Source organism: Salvia hispanica, chromosome 1 (genome assembly GCF_029641045.1).
Source record: "Salvia hispanica isolate PSC_SH4W2 chromosome 1, Shi_PSC_v1, whole genome shotgun sequence".
Lineage (NCBI taxonomy): Eukaryota > Viridiplantae > Streptophyta > Magnoliopsida > Lamiales > Lamiaceae > Salvia > Salvia hispanica.
The window spans coordinates 11841761-11856433 of NC_142692.1; the positions used below are offsets into that span (position 1 = coordinate 11841761).

The following is a 14673-nucleotide window of genomic DNA, read 5'->3' on the forward strand; positions in this document are numbered from 1 at the left end:
ATATATGTGCAGTTTGTTTAGACCTTAGATTTGACTTTTACGTACTATTTTTGGATGGTTGGAGTATTTTAATTGATTTGTTTATGTTACTGACATGGTTTACTTCCAAATATAGCAAATGTAATACTATCTGATTTGTACAGTTTGATTACATTCTTGTTTTTAAATTTCATTTGCATAGCATTTTACACATCTATGTATTTTCTCACTTGTGTTCTGATTTTGAATTGCTTTATTGACTTTTGGATATTGCCTACAAATATATTTTTATTTTTTATTTTTCTACAGAAATCATATTTCTGGCCCGATTCATGGGAGCAGGAGGTGTGGGTCCTTTGGAAAAAGAAAGCTGCAATCAGATTCTCGTCCTTTATTACCAGCTTAAAAAAGTTTAACGCTCCTAATAAAGCAAGACCGGGTTACGTATCAGAAGTGATGTGGAAAGGATTACTAGAGCATTGGAAGGATCCCGACGTGATGCATAAATCGATACTTGCAAAAAAGGCCAGACTTTCCGAGCCCGATGGTCCCGGAACCGGATACAGTAAGAATTACGGAGGCTCAACTTCAGTTGCATCAAAAGCTCAAAAGTTGGTAAGTGTTATATATATATATATATATATATATATATATATATATATATATATATGAAATTCATTTGGCAATAATGTTTGTTTTATTATATTTTTAATAAATAGGCAAAAGAAAAAGGTGTTCCCGTTGCTGAAGTTTCGTATGAATCATTCTTGACACTACATTGCAAGAATGGGGAATTCACATATAAGAGGACTGCCGATATAGCTGTAAGTTATAAATATGTATATATGTATTTAGATATATATATACAATGGTGCAAATCGTACTTAACATTTTACATTATAGAATGGTGCAAGCTTCAAGGTTGCTATGTCTAGCTCTGAACCCACAGAAAAAGTGATTATGTTATGATTTAGTTAATCTTTTACCTACACTTAATTAACCTTTTGAACTTTCTCCAAGATTTAGGCAGAATAAGAACTTCTTCATGTGACTATTACAAAAGAATTAATGCATATGTTGTTGTAGCGACTTTATTTTAATAACTAATCGTTTTAAATTAAGAATTTATATAAATAGTATTAGAGTATTACGTTAGCATTATGTAGATATATTCAATTGATAATTCATATAACATTTATTTTCATTTATATTAACTAGGCGAAGGTCAAAGAGCTTGCTGCTGCTCAAGGCGAGAATGCCAACTTGAATGATATTTTTGTAAATCAAGTTATGGGAGGCCGTCTCGACAAAAAGAGGAGGATGGTTGGAACCGGAGACCTCGGACCATGCCTTGTAGATAATTCCTCTACCCACAATGTTGGAGGGACAAGTCATCAAGTGGACCGCAAACTTGAAGAGATGGAAGAAAAATTCAATGAAGAGCGCGAGAAGAGAATGAAATTAGAAGAGGATATGAAGATTCTATATGAGAAGATGGACCAGTTCATGTCCCATCAGTCCCACAACTCGAGTTATTCTGTGCTTCAATCTCGTAGTCATGATTCTGAAGAATTATGAGTTTGACTCTTTTGAGATTCACTATCATCTATATTTTAGAGTTATGACAGCATCGAACTTCATGTAATTTTCAAAATACTTATTAGTATATCTATTATTATCTTTTGCTACAAAGAATTATTGTGATTTATTTGTTGAAATGTTGGGTTGTAGTAAACAGGTTGCCGTAACTGGATAAGAAATAAAATAATTTTTCTGTAATATAATTTTAAAATTAGCAACGGAATAGCAACAGAATAGAAATATAAAAATAAAAATAAAAATAATCCAGGAGCGGACTATATCCGTTGCTAATCTAACTCCGCTACTGATCCGCTAGTACTAGCAACGGATATATCTGTTGCTAAACCTGATTCATTTTCGTTTTTGATTTGATCACCATTTAGTAGCGGATACTCTTTGTCGGAAATCCGTTGCTAAAACTTAGCAGCGGATGGTGTATGCTGCAAGCCATTTGGCAGCAAGGTTTTTAGCGGCGGACACTATCTGCTACTAATCCGTTGCTAACGTGATTTAGCAACGGAATTAACTTATTTAGTAGCGGAAATGTCCGTTGCTAAATCACAAGATTTTTGTAGTGTTTCTCTTTTATTGCCAACAGTATTATTTGTCTTATTCCGGGTATAAAAATATCAATTAAATTCTTTTAGCAGGATTGAACAAATGGTACTAGTACGTCATTCAACATAAAGTCGATCACACAAAATGACATACTTTAAAAACACTTTAATCAGTGAGATCATCAAAGCAAGAACATACACGACATGTTTCACTTAATGACATACTTCAAAAACACTCTAATCAGCGAGATCATCAAAGCAAGAACATTACACGACATGTTTCACTTATTTTACGAAGTTTTGTAATTTAAAAGGGCACGAAAAAGACGGTCATTACATAAATATACATATAAATAATATTCCACGTGTTGGAAAAATGATCAAGGATGCTGCACGTGTTGTCTCGGAGGCGGCGGCTCCGGCGATTGTTGTCTCGTCGGATCATAGGTATAGTCAAGATGAGCCTCAAGCGTACGTCTCATCAACCACTCGTCTTCTCCTTCTCCGCTGGCATTCTCTACTTCATCACCCTAATTATTATCAAACATTTAATATAAGTACATAGCTAAATTAATCTATACATACAAAATCGTACTACCTCCGTCCCCCAAAATTTGCTACACTTTGACCCGACACGGGTTTTAAGAAATGTAATAAAAAGTGGATTGAAAAAGTTGGTGGGATGTGGGTCCTACTTTTAAAGTATTAGTTTTATAATAAAATGTGAGTAGGAATGAGTTAGTGGAATATGAGGTCCACTACTAAAAACGGTAAAAGTGAAGTGTATCAAATTTTCAGGGACAGACCGAAATGGTAATATGTATCAAATTTTCAGGGACAGAGGTGTAGTAATTTTGTATATAAACATGGCCCTTCATGTGTTCATGTCATATGATCATACCAATCGGTACATCTTACTTAAAGAAACATCCAATTAATCATTAGGAATGAATTCGACATGTGCGTATAGCTAACCTTGCCGTGAATTTCAACGGGGGCAATGTCGGAGAACTGGGGCTCCGGCCGGGCGAGGACGTTGCCGGAAAATGTAAGAAATAGGAGGAAGGTTATGATGCAAAGAGAGACGATCTTGGCCATGTTTTTTCTTCAATGCTTTTGAGTTTTGTCCACTTGAAACCTATCTACTTAAATACATAGGGGAATGAATTGGATTTATAGAGGCAGTGAGTTCAATAATTTTGTAAGAGTAGGGTAATTTCGTCATTTTCTAAGAAAATAGTAAGTATTTTCCTAAGACTCTAACGTTTGTGCAAAACAACAAATTTTTTAGTTTGTCCATTTGACTATCCGTGGACAAAATCCTAACTTATGACTAATGACATTTCAAGTTGCAGCAGTACACAAAAAAATTGTGTACTGTTTGATTCCTAACTATTCAAAGGTGTACTACTAAAATTGCAAAATAATTTATAACTGATTTTTATTTAGCAATTTTCCCTAAAACACAGTTGATTATTATAAATAAAAAATTCGAACTATCTAGCAAATCCATAAAGATAAAGCATACGCGTATACAGAGTTGATCACTGTGATATAAACTTCCTTTTTTTTTTTCCCTATTTGGGCATATGAAACTAGAAGGTCATTCTACTAATGATGAAATAAAATAAGGAAGGAATGGAATGGAAATGAAAAGGGAATGAAGATGAGAGAAAAATGATTATTCGATTTCGTTCCCTTGCTTGATTGTAGTAATAAGGAATAGTATAAAATCTTTCTTCCGTTCTTCATTAATTGTCCACTTTTATCATTTTCGTCCATTCTCCATTAATTGTCCACTTTTACTTTTTACTATAAATAATAAGTAGGCTTCATATTCCACTAACTCATTTTATTGAGATTTTATCATAAAACTAATATATAAAAGTAAAACTCATATTCCACTAACTTTTCAGTCCACTTCTTTACAAATCTTAAAACTCGTGCCAGAACCAAAGTGGACAATTATTAGGAGACGAAGGGTGTAAATGAAATTGTTATTCCTTAACTGATTTCATTCTTATGTTTGGATCAGACTACAAATAATACAGGAATAGAATGTAACAAAAATATGAAATTATGAATAATTAATATTTGGGATATTAGCCCCTAATATCATGGAATTTTCAAAAAGTTGGATTTTTCCTACGAACTTTAAAATTGACACATAATATCACGAACTTTACCAAATTGTTATTTCCCACCCGTGAAAAAGTTATGACAAATAATATCATGATACATATTTATTTTCATAATTTCTTTACAACAACTTCGACAGCTTCAAGTTCTTCAATATTTGAGGATAATTTTTCTTGAAGTATACCCTCCAAAATTGTTCTTCAATCCATTAATATAGCCAGAATTTTTTCGTTAGTGAGAAATAACAAACTCAAGTAAAGTTCATGATATTATTTGTTAATTTTAAAGTTCGTGGGAAAAATCCAACAATATTCTTTAATATTTTAATTAAATAAAAAAAAAGTTCAAAAATATTTTGCATAGGGGTCCCTGGACATATACGCACACACCTGCACATATATTTGAGGGGTGGATCGGTAACCGAGAACGCATACCGCATACCTTATTGAAAACTGCGGTATGACAAAATATCTTACCGATACCATACCGAAGTTTCAGTATCGTTAATTTTTGATACCGCCACCTTACTTACCGTTATTGCGGTATACCGTACTTTTACGGTATACCGAATTACGTTACGGTAGACCGTAGTACCGTGATACAAAAAAAAATCTCTTTTATACACAAAATCTCTTTGGAGACAGAGGGAGTATATTTTTTAAAACTCATGACGAATCAAAATGGTGACGAATTATTAGGGTCGATAGAGGGAGTAGCTAATTTAAAAAACTGAATAAATGAAATAAAAAAAGAATGAAATCATGGTTAATAACATATATATTCTGCACTAATTATGGTGACTTAGTGTATAACTCAAGTAATTTAACTAATTAAGCCATCAATATGTCATGTTAAAAGAGACCGACTAATTTTATATTTTTAATAATAGGTCGTCATGCCCTTTCATCTTATTAAAATAATGAGACTGCCGATAAACTTCATTTTGTACCCTCTCTCCTTATAATTTCAACTGATTCATCCTCTCTTTGTTACTCTGACGAAGGCCAAACCATGGGGTGGACTGGTGGAGGTCTTCCGTGTGGGGTTGGAGATGCTATTACGTCACGTCGGAGGACAAAAAATGAAGTTTCTCGGCAGAGACAAAATTGAAACCTATCTACTCAAGTGGCCATGTGTTTTCTTCAATGCTTTTGGACACACAATTACGTGCATACAAATCTATAATGAGTATTCTATTAAATTGTCCGGAGAAAATATTCAACTGTCCAAGCCCAACCATAGTACCATACCAAGTGGCCATAATAGTGGAACATCCACGCTTCAGCTATAAAAAAAACTTGTCCGCATGGTCGTCATAGGCATGCCTCAGTCACATAAAACTTATTCAGTAACGCCTCACATTTTTTTAATTGTTGATATATTTTAATTGGACTAAAATAATATTAATTATAAAAAATATAGTTGTGGATTTGCAGTGTAGATGTATGAAGTAAAAAATGAGAAAGAGATTTAATTTTGTAGAAATAAATTAAGAAAAAAAAAATCAGATATTACCGCCGCGGCAGTCTTATTAACAAGTGGATCTCACTTACAAGTAAAAGGTTAAAATAATTATACTAACTTTTCTAATAAAATTGACATTACTGTGAAATTTGGAAATTATATAATAGTATAAAGTTGCATTTACATATTATATTAGGGTTCTTTTAGATTGCTAACTAGTTTATCTTCAATTGATAACAACAAAAAGATCTAGTCCATCCGATCTAAAAATAAATGGCCAATATCAATTTAACTTTGTTTGTTTTGTTTTATATATATAGTTTGATTCTAATATATTAAAAAATAGTTTTAGAAAATTTTAACTTCACAAAAATCAAAGCTCGAATTGCTCATTTTCTCTAAAAGTTTAAAGAAATGAATAATATAAAAAATCAAGCTTCGATTTTTATGAATTCTATATAATTAAAAATTTCAATAACATTTTTTAATACATTAGAATCAAACTAAATACATGAGTAATACAAAACAAACGACGTTGAACGTGCTTCACAACAATGTCAATCAAAGGGTACTAGTGTCAGTAAAAACATATCAACTTGAACTAAGTGTGTGGATTAAAGCCTGAGGGATATGCTCTAGCTTTTTCCCTTCGGGTGGATTAAATCCTCCACTTACTGCAATTTTATTTTCTTCATGCATGTTGTAAAGGAATGAACATTTCATCTCGTAATTAAGTTCTTTAAAAATCCATCTTGTTCTGCTGTAGTCGAGAGGGAAAAGACAACTCTCTCAAAGAGATACAGCAGAAGCCACACATTTCTTCCGTAACCCCACCAGAAGTTTGTATGGAAGAAAACACAGCCTACTGAGGAGATTTTATATGGCACTTCAAGTAATCCATGATCATGACCCAAGACAAGAATAGACAGGCATAATCTAAGAATACATAGGTGAAGACATGGTAGTAGGAGTAGCAGTTGGTGTGCCATCTGATGCTATATTAGCAGTATCCTCTTGTCTTGTGTGCTTGATACTTGATAGTGCAGACGCCACTGCGAGTTCAGGATCAACAGCAGATGTCACTGAAACAAATAAAGTATTTGTATTGGAAGTTGATGCTTCATTTGCAGAGGCAGAAAGAGCAGCAGAATCAGAGTCGTATTCATCCGCTCACGAGATGACTGCAGTAAAATGCATGAGCATTTAAACAAAGAGACATCATTTAAATCAGAGTAACTCCAAAACTTCATTTGGTCAATCAGATAAGTACCCTGGCTTCATCCGGCATACGCCATTTAGATTGCTTAGTCACATTATTGAAGTAAAACTGTAGAAAAATCTAAACTAGTCAGCCTAATACATAGGAGAAAACTGAACATTTGATCTCCTTTAAATGCAACAGTATAAAGATTGAGACTGGAAAATCATAGCATTAACACCTTCTCCCCTCAGGACAAGTAAATTCTCTCCAGTCCATAGATGCATCGGCCCTCTGTAGACATAAAGCTGAATTTGCAGCACAAGGTGAAAAAACCCTTGTCCTCTTGTTGTAGAAGTATCTGCATTCCAAAAATCAATGAGTATTATTACAAAAATACAAGTATAGTTTTTCAGTAAAAACTTCATCATTTAGATTCGAACATGTCATTATTTATATACCTGCAATCATAAAAACAGAAGGAATTGATGCACATTTGGCACTTCAGCATGTTTATTTATTCTGATCAACAATACTGCGAATTTAACATAAGCTATCAGCCTAGCTCCACCCTGTGCTTTTTTATACATTCCCAAATGTGAAGATTTTACTCAGAAAATGAAGGGACAAAATATCTGGTTTCTTGTGAAAGGAAAAACTCAGCATAGCACCAGAAATATATGTGCCCCATTGTTCAGACAATTCATTGGCCTCTGTGTAAAATACTTAACAAGTCTAACAAGAAAAAAGTGGATCGCTCTCTTCTACATTGTAAGGGGGAGAGAATATTTATGGCTCTATTAATTTATTTAGCATGTTGGACAGCCTCGTGTAAGGGCCTTTCTCAGGTTGAACTAACATAATTTAATACCGTATATTTGTATTTGTAATAGTCTTCAGAAAAACTTACTGCAAATCTTCTTTATGACATGCCACACTGCAATGCACAATACATATTGTTTAGTCTACACAAAACTATGTTTAGTCTAATGTACTACCAGCAATATATTTCAAACATCTCCTTTGAAATAAGAAATAGATGATCTTACTTGCATTGACATGGTTGTAAGAGAATTTGGAGGAGGAGCATGACCAATTATACGAGGCTGGAAAGGTTTTGCCCATGTGCAAGCAATTGATGAGAAAAAGTAATCAGTAGCAAAGAAAGAACTAAGGACAGAATGTAGCATCATAAGTATCGCTTTTATACAAGAGAAGGAAAAGGATGTAAAAGCAAACTATAAAACATAATATCTTCCTAAAAACAGCAAGATATCTTAGAAAGAGCAACTGAAAATTTAAAAGGAAAAGCATCTTGTGCTCCTACCTTGAGCTACAGCATACTACATTTTACATGCTAAAGAATCAGGGGAACATATGTGACACCATAGGTGTAAAGGTTAAACAAAGAGATTTTGAATATGGTCTGAGAGCAGTATTTAGATTACATAGTAGGAGTATGATAAAAGCATCTCGAATTACTTACCTGCAGGCTGGGGGTTATTGGCCATTTCAGGCAAATGACCAAGTTCTGAAACAACAATGGAACACACTAAAAAAATTATCATATTAGTTTGGGAGAAACTGACAATCCAAAAAAACAACCTCAGAGTAACTGGACAAGTTAAAGTGTTAAACACAGCATTTATAGAATGTTGATTAGACTAGATCAGCTATGAAACTGGCAAGAAACTAGCAGAATGATCAGTAATGTAATATTTACGACGTCAATTGAGTTATATTAGTCATGGTTGCATCTTTTCCTCCTGACAAACACCAAAAAAATGTAGAAAAGGTGGCCGCATATGGTCCAATACCATAGATTTAGAAAAATGGGAAAAGACAACATTTTGTGAGAAATAATCAAGAAGCAAACCCATAACAAGTAAAATGCATCTTCATAAATAATTCAAATCTTCCTATACCTAAGAGGTTTTTCTGTTTGCTGGACTTGAGTTACCAATGTCAATATTAATCACAGATTCACAACAGGGATGCATATACTCAATGGCAATATATTCACTTGACATGTCCCAATCTGAAATTGGAGGAAATTAAAAGTAAAAAGACCAGACTCCCCACTTCTAATATAGGAAACAATCAACTTAGCCAAAGTTTTCAGGATTTCTTCCTTTTTATAGAAACACTAATTTCACTTCAATCCTTACATCCTAAAGTTACATAAAAAAACACAAGTTCATAAGATGGATTACTGATCGAGACCACCAAACAAGATATCCACCACTAATTTCCATTGAAAAAAAAACTGAAACAATAATTGTTAGTATTGTCTCAGTTATATGATCATGCTCAAAAGCATACACTCAATTCAGTGTATAAAATAAAAGGCAAATTTTCATACTCCAAGAAGGAAAATTTAAAAAAAACAAATTTATCCTCTAATTCCTTCCATCATTCATGAATCCATTGGAGTAGAAACGAGGAAGCCCCGGTCGGTTGTGACTTATAACTAATTAGAGAATAATTGGTGATTGAGATAGAAATAAATGGCAAGCGAATGATTCTAACATGAGTTGGGAATAGATTCATGAGTTTTAGAAAGAGGGGTTTAATTTGGATGATGACACGAAACTGAAAAACGCACCATTATATTTATACGAGCAATTTCCCTCAAATTTTATAAATCTCCACTTTCCCAATTCAGTAATTTATCATCCTTTCCGGCGCTAACTGTAGTCTTGTAGCCTTGTTCTTTTCAGTTGATGTTTCTCCTTGCATCATTGAATCAAGTAGTAGTATATATTTATGGTATATTTATAATTTTTTTTAGTTGCTCAATATTCCATGTTATCCCAATTGAGAAAATATGATCAAAAGTGATTCAATGCTTTTTTTTTTCTAAAATACTTGTTCAATGTACTCCATTAATGTAGTACATATAGTTTTTTAGTTTGGAAAGCTTGTAAGATTAAAATGTGTGAAGTGGGTTTGGCAATATTTTGATCACGTTGTGTTTTAATCCAGCCATAAGATTGGGTAAATGAGGCTTGTCAATTAGGCCAAGTTGGGAGTTCCCATCAAGCCAAACTATTCCACACTTTCAATACACGAATATATTATATGTTGTCCCTGGCCTTAATCACTCAAACAAAAATGCAAGTTTTTTGGCTTGGAGGGGTATAAACCTTTGTTGAAAGAATATAACCGAGGTATTAATCGAAACATGTTGCTACCTTATATTATTCATATTTCATGTTAGCTTTATTATATGGCTAATTCCTATTTGTGTATTTTCTCTCATTTTTGTACTCTCTTAATTATGAGTGCTGTGCGACTTTATGCTCATATATTCTAAGTTCGAGATGATATGGCAAGGAAATTAAATTGATTTATTTCAATTGACGTTTTGCAAATTCATAAAGAAAGTTCATAATTTAATCGATATAGATTACTCGATATAATATTTTCCCAATTAACGTTTCTCAGTCATATGATTAATTTTTATAAGGTTGTTGAAATGTATTAGACTTGTGGTGTTGAAATTGAAGGTTAACTAACATGCATATATGAGTGGAAAAGGGAAATGGGTTCTTACTTATGATTATATCACTGTAACATCTCGATTACGTAACATTATTTTAATATGAAAGGAAACTCAAAAGCTTATTATGATTCAATTACACTTTGTTAATTAAAATTGAAAATTGCGTGGACAAAAATTTGTAGTGTCTATATTCTTTTAGCTGGAATTTTCGATAAGCGACAACATTATTACTATTCTTTTTTCTAATGGAGTACTCCACTTTTCTAACAATATACACGAGTAACAGGTTTAATTCATTCCCAATTTCCCGTACATAACATATTCCTACTAATATACGATCGTCGACAAACAGAATAAGAAGATCATATATACACATTATTTTACATTTATTTTGAAAAAACATAAAATAATGGAAACAGAAAAAAATGCACCAAATTATATTTTCATTATGCTCCATTTTGTTAGCTCAATATATGCAAAATAGGTCATTACAACTCACTTGCAATTTATTAAAAGACTGTTTTATACTATTTCGTATAAACAAAAATCTCAAGATAACCTCCATATATATATATTGGGTATAAATCATAAATATGATCAGGTTAAACGGTAGAAAATAGTTGATACTTTTGTCTAAATTAAGTGTCGATGAAGACATTGGAGTGGATACATTCATAGATTGAGCAAATAAAATGAGTGGTGAATAATACATTTAGACCAAGTATTAAGTATATTATCAAAAAAGAACTAATTAACCGTAACCAAATCTTAACGCCGTATATCATGCATCTATCCAACAATAAATATAGGCATGCATCCATCGCTTCACAAAATTTGCAGATACAAAGGTTTATGATAATTCAAAGCTGCCTCATTTCTTTCTAAATTTTCACTCTTTAGATAAATTCGTTCACCTCTATGTTTCAACCTTCCCATTTTCAAATAAGATCTAGCTAACATAAAAGCCCTACTTATAGTTAAGCCCTATTTGGTGATCATTTGGCTTTATTTATAAATGTTAGTTCTAATACTATTGCAAATCTCAGAGTGAAAAATCAGTGAGTTTCACAATCAATATCTTCCTCTATTTTAAATTTCGTGCGGACGTTTCATATTTCATTTATTTTTATCTTCCAGTTATTGAGAATTATGAATGTAGAAAGGTCGAACGTGGAAGCCCCGCCGGGAAATGATCCATCCGAATTCGATGAAGATGGCCATCCAAAAAGAACTGGTAAATTTCATTTAATGAAGTTTTTTAATTTTTAAATTTTCTTGTTCTCTCTATTTTTGGTTCTGAGCAAATGATTTTGTTGTTGTTGTTTCAATTCTAGTATGATTCAATAAAAAACAATGTGTTTAAACTTTAATCGGTTTGTATTGGAGTGCGAAAAAGGAACGGTATGGTCAGCAGGGGCCCACATAATAACAGCAGTGATCGGGTCGGGTGTATTGACGTTGGCATGGGCCCTCGCTCAAATGGGCTGGATTGCTGGGCCCACTGCTCTCCTCGCCTTCTCAGTTATCACTATGTTCACCTCCACCTTACTCGCCGACTGCTATCGCGCCGCTGACGGCACCAGAAATTACGTCTACAAAGACGCCGTCAAATCCTATCTAGGTAAAATAAAAATTCAGTGTACACAAACACATGCTTCATTTCACATTCTCATTAATAAACTGATGCAGGAGGCATCAAATATAAGTTTTGCGCGGTGGTTCAATACAGCTATCTTGTCGGTGTGACGATTGGATATTCGATCACAACCGCTATCAGCTTGGTGTAAGCCTGCAACTCGTGTTCCTCTCTTAATTTGAGATACTAATTGTTTGTTTTTGTAGGGCGATGAAAAAATCACTGTGCTTTCACATGCATGGGCACAACCATGATTGCACATTGTCCAACAATCCTTTCATTGTGCTATTCGGATTGATACAAATACTTATTTCCCAAGTCCCCAACTTCCACGAGCTCGCATTTCTCTCCTTCATCGCCGCCATCATGTCGTTCAGCTACGCCTCCATCGGCCTCGGCCTCTCCATCGCCAAAATCACGGAGAAAAAACACGCCACCACTAGCATCACTGGAAAACCGATCACCGATTCCTACTCCGCCGAGGAGAAGATGTGGAGCTGCTTCGCCGCCATCGGGAACATCGCATTCGCCTACGCCTTCGCCGTCGTCCTGATCGAGATCCAGGACACCATCCGATCAGGCGCGCCGGAGAGCAAGGTGATGAAGCGCGCCTCCATCGTCGGGATCCTAATCTCGACGGTGTTCTACATGCTGTGCGGCGCGCTAGGGTACGCCGCCTTCGGCAACGCCGCGCCGGGGAACTTCCTGACCGGGTACGGCTTCTACGACCCGTACTGGCTGATCTTAACGGCGAATCTGTTCATCGCCATCCACCTGTTCGGAGCGTACCAGGTTTTCGCCCAGCCGGTGTTCGGGGCGGCGGAGGGGTGGTGCAGGCGGCGGTGGCCGGGGAACACGTTCGTGAGCAAGGAGCACAGGTGGGGGAGACTGAGGGTGAATTATTTTCGGGTGGTGTGGCGGAGTGTGTACGTGGTGTTCACGACGCTGGTGGCGATGCTGCTGCCGTTTTTCAATGATTTCGTGGGGCTGCTCGGGGCGATATCGTTCTGGCCGCTGGCGGTGTTCTTCCCCATCGAGATGTACATGGTGAGGGCAAAGATCTCGCGGTGGTCGTGCCGGGGGTTCTTCCTGCAGCTTCTTAGCGGATTCTGCCTTGTCGCTTCGCTGCTCGCTGGCGCCGGCTCTATTAGGGGGCTTCTTCACTCCCTCAGAAAATTCGAGCTTCTGCAGTCACGATCGTGATTGTTGGATTGGTTCACATTAATAAATTTAATCATTTCTACTCTCTATTTGTATATATGTACAGATTGTGATCCTCAATTATACTACACTATCTGTTACAACAAAATATTTTCGCTATTCGCACATTTAACTTAATACAAAGTTGTAAATAATCCGAGATTTAAGACACAATTGATAAATGTAAGAGGAAAGGAGAAATGGTGAAAGTAGTGTTTATTGAAATGTGGAATTCACATTATTAATAGTGTTAGTAGTGTTTAAACCTTTTCATTTCTAAAATTAATCTAATTTTGGTGGACCACTCATAATAGTAAAATTAGTCTATTTTTAAGTGCCATATTTCTTATTTGAAATTATACTCTAACAATTCTTGCTCAACTCTATGAAATGTGTGCTTTTTGTCCACCTTATTATGTATGATGGTCTAACAATATTTCGTGGTGTGTCAAGTAAGTGGAGAAAATAGTAAGAAAGATGAAGAGAAAATAAAGTAGGAGAGTATTTTTATTTTACCAAAAATAGAAAACGCCAACAACCGCAGGCACTTCAAGCCAACAACCACAGGCACTTCAGGCCGAGCCAAGGGGGAGACCCAACTCCGCCCCCCACACACAACAATACCATAGCTACGACGACGCTGCTTGAAGAGTAGAGGACGTGGTAGATGAGAATTAACAGGAATGGGTTGAGTATCAGTACAATTTCATGAAAATTTTATTAGAATAGATAAGGAGTAACTTAAACTGAATTTCGCATTTGTTTCTTCTATCAAATGAAGGAACCACTTTACTTTTAAGGCCGATGAAGAAAATTTTGTTTTATGGAAATAAATGAGAACGATGTTTAACAAGTTGTCAATTAATTTTTGAAGCATGTTTGTTGCAAGAGAAAACCGAACAAAGCAAATGATTAATAAAAATATTAACTTGGGCTGAGCCGAGTAAAATTAAACCAAAATCCAAATGTCAAAGTAATTACAAAAATTGGGCCATTAATTTACAACCATTTTGGAGCCCAATACATCGAATAATTTGGTTGAGCCCAAATATTCCTCCTTTACATAAGTTGGCGCCTTTTCTCATTCACCAGCAATGGCGCGTGAGCGTGACTCTCCTGATCCCTCAATCTAGTAGTAGTAGTACTAAATTTTACTTTCTATAGAGGAACAAAAAAGGGTTGTTCCTCCCAATTCCAACTCCAAAACAAGGTAATTCTAACCACAATCTATCTCAAATTCTCAATTGTTTCATTTAAACTCAATGAGCTTTCCGTGACAGAATTTTCAGCAAGGAAAGACCCAAATTTAATCTGCTCTCAATCCATTCAAGGTGATTCACACAACCAACGTACCAACCTTTTCCTTTCATCTTTTCACGGAAATGAGCATAGATTAAATCACTTGGAACAATCC

The 14673-nt window shown here is 34.9% G+C and overlaps 2 protein-coding genes and 1 long non-coding RNA gene across 8 annotated transcripts; 1 reads left to right on the top strand and 2 right to left on the bottom strand.

The window, feature by feature from the left end:
- Positions 1-2268: 2268 nt before the first annotated feature.
- On the bottom strand, positions 2269-3317 carry LOC125185339 (uncharacterized). Its single transcript, XR_016134363.1, has 2 exons — positions 3093-3317; positions 2269-2647 (listed from the first exon to the last, which is right to left on the bottom strand). It is a non-coding gene; the product is annotated as an uncharacterized LOC125185339 (long non-coding RNA).
- Positions 3318-6212: 2895 nt separating this feature from the next.
- LOC148933252 (uncharacterized) lies at positions 6213-9636 on the bottom strand. 5 transcript variants are annotated; one of them, XR_016130589.1, is made up of 6 exons: positions 7968-9636; positions 7829-7855; positions 7380-7453; positions 7160-7279; positions 6991-7047; positions 6213-6901 (listed from the first exon to the last, which is right to left on the bottom strand). XR_016130589.1 is itself a non-coding variant. In XM_089058736.1 (6 exons), the coding sequence occupies exons 1-5, from the start codon at positions 8484-8486 to the stop codon at positions 7034-7036; spliced, it is 300 nt and encodes a 99-aa protein (XP_088914862.1). In that variant the 5' UTR covers positions 8487-9636; the 3' UTR covers positions 6213-6901; positions 6991-7033. The 5 variants fall into 5 exon arrangements, 3 of the variants coding, with proteins under 3 accessions (XP_088914862.1, XP_088914863.1, XP_088914861.1); XM_089058736.1 differs by lacking the exon at positions 7380-7453 and having other exon boundaries at positions 7968-8024; positions 8405-9636; XR_016130588.1 differs by lacking the exon at positions 7380-7453 and having other exon boundaries at positions 6991-7279; positions 7968-8024; positions 8405-9636.
- A 395-nt stretch (positions 9637-10031) lies between these two features.
- Positions 10032-13451, top strand: LOC125185671 (amino acid permease 6-like). Of its 2 annotated transcripts, none has more exons than XM_048082246.2 (5): positions 10032-10088; positions 11561-11657; positions 11820-12044; positions 12113-12206; positions 12266-13451. In XM_048082246.2, exons 2-5 carry the CDS (start codon positions 11573-11575, stop codon positions 13260-13262), a joined length of 1401 nt encoding a protein of 466 aa, XP_047938203.2. In that variant the 5' UTR covers positions 10032-10088; positions 11561-11572; the 3' UTR covers positions 13263-13451. The 2 variants fall into 2 exon arrangements, with proteins under 2 accessions (XP_047938203.2, XP_047938204.2); XM_048082247.2 differs by lacking the exon at positions 10032-10088 and adding an exon at positions 11334-11481.
- Positions 13452-14673: the final 1222 nt, after the last annotated feature.